The sequence below is a fragment of the Pygoscelis adeliae genome, unplaced genomic scaffold, assembly GCF_000699105.1.
Source record: "Pygoscelis adeliae isolate BGI_AS28 unplaced genomic scaffold, ASM69910v1 Scaffold10, whole genome shotgun sequence".
NCBI lineage: Eukaryota > Metazoa > Chordata > Aves > Sphenisciformes > Spheniscidae > Pygoscelis > Pygoscelis adeliae.
This window is the reverse complement of record NW_008824053.1, coordinates 3903397-3914640: the sequence shown is the minus strand read 5'-3', so window position 1 is coordinate 3914640 and position 11244 is coordinate 3903397. Positions and strand designations below refer to the sequence as shown.

The 11244-nt window shown below is 40.5% G+C and overlaps 1 protein-coding gene across 1 annotated transcript in view; it reads right to left on the bottom strand.

Annotated features, from left to right (window-relative positions):
- ABCA4 (ATP-binding cassette, sub-family A (ABC1), member 4) overlaps positions 1–11244 on the bottom strand; it is a 76135-nt gene that overhangs the window by 23811 nt on the left and 41080 nt on the right. The window contains exons 18-26 of the mRNA XM_009333867.1: positions 6262–6439; positions 4776–4907; positions 4367–4506; positions 3410–3547; positions 2952–3139; positions 2067–2160; positions 1256–1461; positions 783–831; positions 15–256 (exon numbers count right to left, since the gene is read on the bottom strand). Coding sequence (XP_009332142.1) covers positions 15–256; positions 783–831; positions 1256–1461; positions 2067–2160; positions 2952–3139; positions 3410–3547; positions 4367–4506; positions 4776–4907; positions 6262–6439 — 1367 coding nt within the window. The remainder of the gene's footprint in view (positions 1–14; positions 257–782; positions 832–1255; positions 1462–2066; positions 2161–2951; positions 3140–3409; positions 3548–4366; positions 4507–4775; positions 4908–6261; positions 6440–11244) is intronic.

Here is an 11244-nt window from a genome sequence, read left to right as displayed (position 1 = left end):
AAGTAAGTCAACACCTGAGCTAGGAAGTCCTTGTGGCTGCGGGAGGCATGGTGGAACCGTTTGATGAGCAGTGCTTTGATCTGCTGATGTACAAGCTGAAAACCTTTATACTGTCGGGACCCTTTGCCTTCGTCTTGATCTCCTGCTGTGCCTACTGGCATTCGAGAAGTGTCATTAGTTTTCAGTGCAGTTTGTTCAGCTAGCTTGTTCTCAGTAGAAGTTTTGCCAAGAGTAGAACCATTTTCTTGAGTGTCTCCTAGGTTAAGATGAAAAGGGGCAGAGAAGACACTTTATCCTCCATACATGAAGGTAGCACAAACATTTTAATCAGCTCCAGATTTTACCAACTGTATATATCACATCACCAGATTGCTTTAATTACAACTGTTGCACTGTGGCTGTATCTAATGGCATCATATAGGTTAACACTCTTCTTACTCAGCAGGATGAACAGGCTAATCATGTATGTAGTTTACGAACTAATGGTCAGCAAAGTACTTTTTATAAAACTACTAAAACCATTGACATCTGGGGGCTTGGCACTCCACTTTTATTTACATAGTTAAGAACCTCATCCAATCTAAATAAAAGCCTTTCTGCTGACTTCATCTTGTTTCTCAGATATCATGTCGGGCCCTAAAAACAGCTATTTGCTGACCAAATTCATTTTGGCAAGAACACCATACAAAGACTGAAAGTTCTGAGGCTCTTCTTTACTTGGCATTCAGAATAGAGAACAGTCCCAAGAAAAGTTTATCAAATACTGATTCGTGGATCTATACCTGCTTTTTGCATTCCAGGATCAGCTTCTGCCGTGACCTTTAGGAAAACCTGCCATAGACAAATACATCTCCTCATTAGGAATAGAACAAGTACAATAACATGACCTCTGGAACACTATACGTCTTCCTTTAACGTAACAGAAAAAAATTTAGATACCTTTTCAGTACTCCTGCTTATTACACAGTCAGAGGTCTCTTACGAAATATCTCAGACAATAAAGAAAGGAACAAATGAAGATACAAAGAGAGATTTCAGGCTAATGAGTCATGTTCCACAAGGCTAACATGAAGTAAGGCTTGGATCCTTTCTCTACGCCCATCCCAAAGACTTTCTGAGTGTGCCAGAGCATACTTGACTAGGTTTTGAAGGGGTATTAGGAATTAATAAGATTACATGTTTAAGAACAGGAACTGTCTCAGAAAACATTTTAGGGACTGATGGTAAGACCAGCAGATATTTTAATGTTTGTTACCTCTTCAAGTGGTGTGTCTGAAACTCCAAAACTGCTGAGTCCTAGGTCATCCAATGTTTCCTCCAGTTCTCTGAAGAGACTGGCATAAGATCGCTGTTTAAAGTGTTTATTGGGCAAAAGGTAAATGAGTTCCTGACCAATGCTTTCAATTAATTTTGCTTCTGGGATATGATGATGAATTACTTCTGCTAGCTCATTCAGATCTCCTGTGAAAAGTCAAAACAGTGTTCAAAGAACGAATATTTAACCATGTTAAGTGTGATTTCAAAAGCTGTTGTTTGCACTATACAAAAGGGGACTGCTCTATTACATAACTCAGAGATATCTCAGTTAATTCTGTACTAGACTAGGCTATGTTGCTAATTATGCTCTGGAACTATGTAGCAGGAAGCTATTTCAGGTCTGTTAACAAAGCACAACAAAATCTTCAGGAATATCTACTTAAGTTCTTCTCTTATGTAGAAAAGCCAAAACAACTTTTTCTGAGAAAGTTGGGTTTGTTAGCTATGCTTCAGTTTTCATTAACAAATTACACATTTTGGTGCAGAGTAGTTCAAAACTCAGCCTATACTTCTAAAGCACACAAACTTCCAGTTCATCATCTGTACCTGAGACCACATACACATCAAAAAGGGGCAATGGTAAGCAAAACCACAAAGAAACCTTATCAAATTCATGTTACAATACAGTACAGATGTTAGGCACAAGTACTGAAGAAGTGGGCCTCAGCAGCATTGATCTGTAAGATGAGATTGCAGCATAACAGGAGACATAGCTATGTGCTGGAATGCTGAACCATCCCACTTCTTACCATCCAGTTCCTGCTCTGGAGCTCCTCCTTCTTCGTCCCGCCGTGCACAGCTGGAGCAGGAGCAGGAGCACCGAGATCCACAGCTACAAAGTGACTAGCATGGACAAGCAACAGATACAAAGATGAAAGTGCTTCAGGTACACGCAAAACAGGATGTAAGGGCTGTCAGCCTTTGAACAGCTTGAGTCAGTGAAAAAATATGTCATATCTGGAGCAGCTTGAGCATATTATACTGAAAGTCATCTGAGGACTGGATTAAGCAATGCCGAAAACATAAAACCACCTGCACAAAGCATATCTGTCAGTTCTAAATTGCATGCAAAATACCTGGGAAAATACAATCAGCAGTGGCCATGAGTATACAGATCATGTTGCTACTAAGACTGGAAGCGCTACTAACAGCAGAAAGAATCCAGATCCCCACTTCTCAAGCTGTGCGAGGCTCGTTTAGGTATGGGTAAATGTAGACTATTCTGGTATCTGAGCTAGTTACTAGACTACACCACGTTTACAACCACTGTGCTGCAAAAGCAAGTATCAGAAAGACCTGTATATGGACAAAGACAAATTGGTTGGTAAAAGTTTAGACATACTTAACTGACAGGAGTGAACTATAGACTGCTGAGGGCTTCATAGCCCCCTATTATTTTCACCTGTCTGGCTGAATATATATTTATAAAACCAGAAAAGATTTTTACAGAGACACTCGCATATCCATATAATTTCATTGAGGTGTCATCAAATTTTCTCATTGCTTTCTTCATTTTGAAGTCAGTTCTGTACACAGCCTCAAGCAGCACTTAATTGCTTCTACCTTGGTGCAATGCATGAATATGTGTAAGTATTTTTCAGATTACACATGCAGGGAGGGAGCTACATACTTACTGTAGCCCTTCTAAGCCTGGTGTTTTTCATCTTGCGAACAAGAGTGAGATAGAAACCAGACCCAAAGCAGTTCTTTAGGAATACAGGAGAGCCTGAGCAGAAGAGTTTCCCTTGGGATATGATGGCTACTCTGTCTCCAAGGATGTCTGCCTCATCCATGTGATGGGTTGAGAGGATTATGGTTCTGCCTAGAAGGAACAAGGAGGAATGTTCAAGGCACGGACTCTCTCTGGAACTCAAAAACGTGCTTAGTTTTTTGGCAATTAATGCAGGGTTTTCTCTGCACCAGAGACAGGTGCCAGGTTTGCCACATCCATAGGCATCTGTTCAAAGAATCTTGTTTGCTTATATTCATATGCCAGTACTCATGCCAGTTTACACAGCAGGCACATGCTGCATCTATGACAGGTTTAAAAAGAAAAAAAAACCAAAACAATTTCCACTCTCAAACCTGTTACCTGAGCGATACTTCAGCAGAAGATCCCAGATAGACCGCCTGGAATACGGATCAACTCCAGAAGTGGGCTCATCCAAGACTATCACCTTTGCTTCACCCACAAAAGCAATGGCAACAGACAGTTTCCTTTGCATTCCACCTACCAGAGGACAGACACATCCAGGAGTCTGAGATGAGTTACATAAGTGGCAGGGATGTAATTAACACTGCTTTTCAGTGTAGAGACAAACTGGTACAAGTAAAACAAAACCCATCCTCAGACAAATATTTCTGCAAAGTTAAATCAGTAGTCACATTTTTCTTCTGAAGTTCAGAACAGCTTGTTCAAAATTATTTTTTTAAATATATTTTTTATCTACATGTTGCATTTTCTGCTTCTTGCCAGAAGCAAAAGCAGGAAGATAACGAGATTTTCACGTTCTCATGTGAAACTAGCCAACTTTTATAGTTGCAATCAGGACAAAGTAGTATAAGAACACCTGGCTGTTTATTCAAATCAGCTTTTGAATCTGAAAGTACAATGTGTTCAAATACACTATGTGCATTTGTACCTTTAGAATGAAAGAAATTACTCCTACCAAATAATACAGTATTATATAGTACTGACCCAAACAGTGGAGCAGCATGATAGTACAATATTTCATTACCTTGAAATAATAGAATATTGTATTTTGTTTTTTTCTTACACTGACAGTTTTTTTTATATATATACTAATTTAAAAATAACAGCTTTAAGTATATTTGAATTTGTTGTATATTTATAAGAAACAGAAGCTTTAGGGACAGGTTGTGCCAGCTTTACTGTTCGTACAGTCCCGTTTACTCCTCAAGAGTGAAGACCTCCCCCGTGCACAATGATGTGTCAGAATATGGCCTCAAACATGTAATTCAACCAAAAATTGCCCAAAGACAAAGAAAAGGAAGCAGAAAAAATGTCTTAGAACAATCCTGTGGGCACCTGACAAATTCTGAGCCTCTTCATTCCTTTTATGGGTGAGGCCCATGTCTTCTAGCATTGTTTCCAGTTCTTGCTCAGCTTCATCCCTGGATCTCCCTTTCAGTTGAGAATAAAACAAGATGTGCTCTGCTACAGTAAGGCTGTGAAATCAGACAGAAAGGCACCAAGACAATTTAAATGAATAAGCAGATTTTTTTCCCAAGTAGCAATAAATTCACTCTAGCTTTATCTTGCTAAAGGAAGAGGGGCTGCTTTGCCCTAAATCTGGATCACAGATCTACTCTGGGAGAAGTGCCTCCGAGATGTATCTACTGCCAGCACAGTAAGAGAAACAACACAGGTTTTGGGGATGTGTCAAGTATGCAGACTGGGACCCTTATTCTTAAACCTAGTATGGAATGATACTTACTGATTGAATAAGATGTTGTACTGAGGGCACATGCCTAATCTGTGCCGAATGGAGTCCATGTGAGTCTGAATATCCAGGCCGCCAATCAGCACAGTTCCAGAGGTGGGAGGGAAGAGGCCTGTCAGTATCGACCTGGGAAAATAAAATGAGGAAATTCCCCCTCTCCTATCTTTCTGTGCCAGATTAGGAAGATGCATTGCATGATTCCACTAGATGGAGCATGACGACTTCTTACTATGGGCCTTGATGAAACAACTCCAGTAAAAAGCATACATATAAATACTCATGCCCTGCTACAGTGAGAATCCTGTGGATCTGCTAGCGTAATTTTTGACACACCTGTCTGTATGGTTCTGGCCTGCATTAAAAAAACTGTTTTAGTCAGCTACTCTGTTTCAGAGGAGTTTGTTCAGCATGTTACATCACCCCTATGTACAAACGGGTCTAAAATGAAGCTCACTAGGACCAAGATAGAGAGTAATGTTTTGAGGTCTCCAGCCATGCTGACTCATGCCATACATCTTTATTTTCCGTAAAATAGAAGGGGGCCAAATGTTATGTTGCAAATGGGTAGAACCCATTACTAGACTGGGATGAATAATGGATTTTTCAGTTCTGAAAATTTCAAAGCAATAAAAATTTTTGTTTTTATCAGAAGAATAGAAAAACAAATTTTCAAAACATTTCAGCAGATTAGAATGCTTTTATTTTGGGTCAAACATATTTCTTGCGGAACAATTAAAAGAATTAAAAGGCAATTTAAAGTGCATTTGAAATAAAAGTCTTTTAATTAAAAAACTAAAGTGTTCTGATGGGAAACATCATAATGAAACACTTCAGTTCTTTCAACATTTGGTGAACTTGTCACAGACTCGTGAAATATTTTCTTCACCAATTAATCCTATTTTGCCAAATAAAGTTCTGTATAAATAAAATTAAACATTTCTAAAGTCCAGCTTCCCGAGACGCTAGGGTTCTAGGACTAGAGGAACGTTTTGATCCGGACATGGATCTTGCATTTATGTAACCATTTTGTCTAAAGGGGGCCTATATTTTATACTCCTTTGCACGCAGACCAAAGAATGTGACTGAATTGAAGCCTGTTAGACAGGGAAACCAAGAACACGTGGAGTGTGGTGGCTTTCAAATCTTCAGCTCTTTCAGCCAGAAGATCCTTCTCCCTCTTCACCTATCGGGAGTTTGGCCATGGGAAATGAATTCTGGGGAAGAGAATTGCTTCCTTCTCTCTAGACTTTCACTTGTTTGTGTCATGCATTGCCTCTGTCCCAGGGCTTTAGCTAATCCAGGATATCTTCTCTTTGCCTAGGGGCAGCATTTCCCTGTCTGGAAAAAGCTTGATGTTGTGCGTCAAGCTAGCTGCAGAGGTGGTAGAGGGACAAGGGAAGAGTGAAAAGAGAAGACTGCTCCTCAGAACAGAGCAATAGAACACTGTCCTGGATTTGCTTCTTCTAAAATACAGACTTACATGGTGGTTGTCTTTCCTGCTCCATTGTGACCAAGGAAGGCTGTGATCTGGCCCTCATAAAAAGTAATATTCATCCCATCTACTGCTGGCTTGGGCCTGTTGGCAAAAATCTTCACCAGGTTCTGAATGCATACTCCTGGAATCAATCCTGTTGGCTCAGGCTCAAAGAAGGTATTTACTTGAAAGGCAAGAAATCAAGAATGAAAAAGAGTAAAAGCACATGTTTTAATCCCAGTTTTGAGGATGACACATCAGGAAGTGCACAAGCAACAGCACATACCCAGTAAAATACAGCATCATGTGCCAGGGCCAGATTCTCCAGTCACACTGGTACCAAACTGAGGCAAGATTTCTAACTGCAGTGTAATTTAATTAGATTCACCCACATATCAATGACAGGAGAAGCGGAGCCCAGAATTGTAATGGTCTGTGGAGAGGTAACTCATTGGATCAGGTGAAGCTGAACATGCTTTCTGTTTTCATTGCATAGCAGGAAGATTGTTTGGGATTGTTGTCTGTAGATACTTAGACAGGCCGAGAGATTACATTAAACAAACAGCAGGTTGCCTTTCTAGCCAGGCTGAAATCTGCCATTCAAATCATCTGCCCAGCTGTGCATTCTTTTACCATGATGCTTTAAAAAAACCCCAACATTTGCCTTTAATCCTGGTAGGTGAAATTTACCCCCTTGCTGAGGCCAGCTCAAGACTTAGGCAGTACCTAATATGAGCACTACATGGGATGGCTTTCTCTCAGGATTAAAAATGCATTATTGTAAATAGCACCATCAGGATGTTTTATTGCATCAACTTCTAGACAAAACAAACTTCCTTTGAAGTAAATTAAGCCCTTGGGCAATGTGAATTATAGGAGTTGAGAAATTTAAACTAAAGACCCTGTCCACTTTTGTTTACACAGAATGCTTAAGGCTTTGTAGGGAGGCTTGTTTTGCAATTACAGTTTACTGAAATTGTTCAGTACCCAGCAGGCCTATGTGGAGAGCAGCCAATGCCATCTGGGTGAAATGAGCCCCACCTCCACCAGTGGCTTGTATGACTGTCATTATAAACAATACTCAGGAAAATTCCCAAATGTGTTGTACGTGAGAGCTGTGCATACTACAGAGCAGCTGAAATAATTAATCTAGAATGGGTAGCTTTATTTTAAATAAAATTATGTTTATGACAAACTTTTCTTTCGCTTTGTGAAGGAATCTAGGTTTCCTTTTATCTTACCGGGCCAAATACAAGCATCCCTGGTTTACAAAAGTTCACATGGAGTCCGGCTAGATAGTTCTGCATATATTGGCAATTGAGGTACCATCCTTGGTTTTATATGTATCATGAGCAAATTCATATTTGCCTGCAAGTGCCTCAGAATTTGTCAGTGACTAATTCCCTGATGATCTCCCCCAGTATCTGCTTTGCATCACCTGAAGGACACTGGCGGAGGGTTGAACTCCCTTTTTTTGTGATTCATATTTCTCCATTCTGATCCTATTCCCTCAGTGCATTTCTGGGCCATTTAGGTCTTTCTTCAGAGGTGGCAGCATTTGTGGGGGATGTGGATGGAGTTTTGGTAAAAGCTCTGCTTAAAACGTATCAAGCAATTAGGACAGATTTATTGTGTGTCTGCCCTGCTCTGCTAACCTGTGCTAGTATTGGACTGCACTAGAGTTAAGCCATTAGAACTATTCTCCATTTCTCAACCCATTACTCTTACACGAAGCACTAGCTCTTACATGAAGCCATTTTGGAAACTGTGTCCTCGAACTGTACCAGGTCTGCTCTTGGCTTCTCTACATGTCTCACAGTTCCTGTGTGGATGGCTGAAAGGGAAGGCAGGCTTTTTTGTGCAGTGACAGGCAAAGCCCTTCCTCTGTGGCCAGCTGGAACCTGGGAGCTGACGAGTACAGCACCACAAAGATAAGGCAGTACTAGGAGAAGATTGGCTGAAATAACCTTTGCCCTCTGCCTGTCTTTTTTCTTTTGAAGTCCTGTCCTGTTTCCATTCACCCTGAATGCATGTTTTCAGTGCCTACGTGAGGAGCTCTGATGACCCCACTTTTATCTCTAGCTTTTCAGAAGAGTCAGAGTGGGCCCAGAGCTGTCTGTAACAGTTACTTTTGCTACAGAATCCACATGCATTCCTCTGAGCATCACATACAGAAAACTCCTCTGGCTCCCCACAAAAGACGACATTGGGACTTGAAAACAAGGCAGGTCATTCAGGAATTCTTAGGTGGTGGCTAATGTCAGCATCAGAAAAGGCTGCAGGCAGACACACAGAGCACTTCAGATAACCCCCTCTGTCTCATTTGTAGTTGCAAATTTTAACAAAAAAAAAAGAGGGCCAAAAAAAAAAAGGGGGGGGGGGGCTAGGAGGGAAGAACATTCCTCTCAGGCTAAGTATTTTTATTGAAGTCATGACTCTGTTTAATTCTAAGAAGTCAATGTATGTGTCTCTGGTGCTTCCCTCAGCGTGAACATAACTTGCTATAGAAACAGCCTGCATTTGCATGATAAAAAACAAGTTACAGAGCTCTTCTAGAAGGCAGCTCTCTTATGCATGGTGGCTAAAATATTCTAAGGGGTTGTGAATGTAGAGGAATCAGTAAGAGGGTAGCTGGGAGAGTCAGTGCCTCTCCTGAGCTTAGCTCTGGCAGTTGCATGCTGTCCTCTGTAGCACACTGGGCTCTTGTAGTTTGACTCCAATCATTCCAACCTCTAGTTTGTTATGAAGTACAATGAGTATAGTATCTCAGAAGTACTCAGGTTGCTCTTTCTCCTTACTATTAATTTCATCTTTCTCCTTACTATTAATTTCATCTTTGTCCTGGACATCTGTCTTCGGCTTCCCCTGCTCGCCGGGTTCTTTTTCTCGTTTGTGTTTACATTTTTTGTTTTTACCATCCTTCTCCCCCTGGTTGTCACTCTTTTCTTCTGGCTTTTCAGGTTCTTCAGATTTCTTTGTTCTGTTTTCATTTTCTTCCCCTTCCATAGCGTTCTGATCCACACAGCCTTCTGACTCTGGACTTTGTTCTATATAAACCAAAAGTAACCAACATTTAATTAACCAAAGTTTAATTTCCTCTTATCTCTAGGGGTGTTTTGAGGAAAAGGAGGTAGTCCTAAGCCTTGAGCTCTCCAAGAGCATTAATCATCCATACTTTACTCAGGTTAGGAACACAACACTCAAAGCCATCTAGCTTAACATCTGCTTCACAGTGTCAGGAACAGATATTTAAGGAAGACGACTGACAATTTTGCAATTATAGACTCAGAGTAGAAGATCCTAACTAAATTTAGCTACATGCTTTATATTTTGTCCATGGAGCTCTAAGACCAAATTCTTCATCACATGAAGAGAAAGGCCATACAAACATTTCCCAGACTTACACGGAGCGAGAGGAAGAAAAACAAAATAAAAAGGTTAAATGGAAAGCAAACTGGTACTTAGATTAAGAGACTAGCTCCAGGCCGGAGTGAATGAATTGGTATTAACTTTTGTACAAGAATTTCTGGCTTTCCAATTCAGTCTTAGACCTTGCTGCCACAAAGGAAAACAGTCAGATAAAATCACTAATGGGGACAGGCTTGCAGCAGGAAGAACAGTGATGTAAGAAGAGGGAGCCCCTGAAGGAACTGTTTACATAACACAAATTCAAGCTGGCAGCCTAGAGTGCAACTAGCACAACTGTAATTTATCAGATGGCCTAGGACTTAATTTTGTTGTGAAATTTCACCATAACTTTCTGCTAAGAAATTTTAGCCCATAAAACTGTATAAAATTACCTGGTGCACAAATAGCAACATAAACAAGTTCACCGCGTCACCTAAAATGGCAAAGTGGGGGATACAAAAGTGCACTGATAGAAGTAAATTTTAAAAGTACCAAGATGATTTACCAGTTTAGCTTCATTTTCAGCTGTGCATTTATGTTATCTGACATTTTCTTATCCAGTTTTCTACCCAACACATTAACCAGTTATGATAAATTAAGAAAATGCTTAGTATCACCCTTGAAGGAAAGATATGAGTTGAGAAAAGTTCTACAGTTGTTCATGTAAGCTGAGGCACCAAAGAGTCTTACTTCTTCAAATAGGTAAGAATCACGTGCCTCCTACAAAGGAATTAATCAGATGACCTTTCCAAGTGTCCCTGCTTGAGAAAACCCAAGGCAATGTTTTGTAGAAGAGAAGATGAAATAAGTATCAGCACACTCAGGGTAGCTGAGATAATCATGAAATAATTTAGATCAGAAGAGACTTCCAAAGATCTCCAGTTCAATCCTCAAAAAATAGGGCCAATTCAGATCACAGTGACTATCTCCAAAAATGGAGATTTCACAACCTTTCTGAGCAACCTGTTCCAGTGTTCTAACTACCTTCACAATAAATTTTTTTCTTTTATTGAATCAGAATTCCTGTTCTCCAGCTTACATCCATTGCCTCTCATGCTTCCAGTAGACACATCTGAGAAGTCTAGCTCTATCTTAGCTTTCTCTCTTCAGGCTGAGCAGATCCAGATCCCTCAGCATGTCCTCGTATGTTATATGCTTCAGCTCCTAATCAACTTGGTGGCTCTTCACTGAGCTCCCTCCAGTAACTCTATGTCTTCCTTTTAATGAGGATCCCCAAACGGGACAACACAGTACTCCAGATGCAGTCTCACAAGTGCTGACTAGAAGGGAAGAATCACTTCCCTTGAAATGATGGCTATACTCTTGCTAATAAAGTTCAGGATGCATCTGGTCATCTTGGCTACACAGGCACACTTGATGGCTCATGTTCAACATGTTGTCAACCAGACATTTTCTACAAAGCTGCCTGCCAGCCAGGTGGTGGCCAGTCTGTATTGTCTTGTGGAGTTATTCCATCCCAGTGTGCTGGTTTTGGCTGGGATAGAGTTAATTTTCTTCACAGCAGCTGGTATGGGGCTGTGGTTTGGATTTGTGCTGGAAACAGTGTTGATAACACAGGGA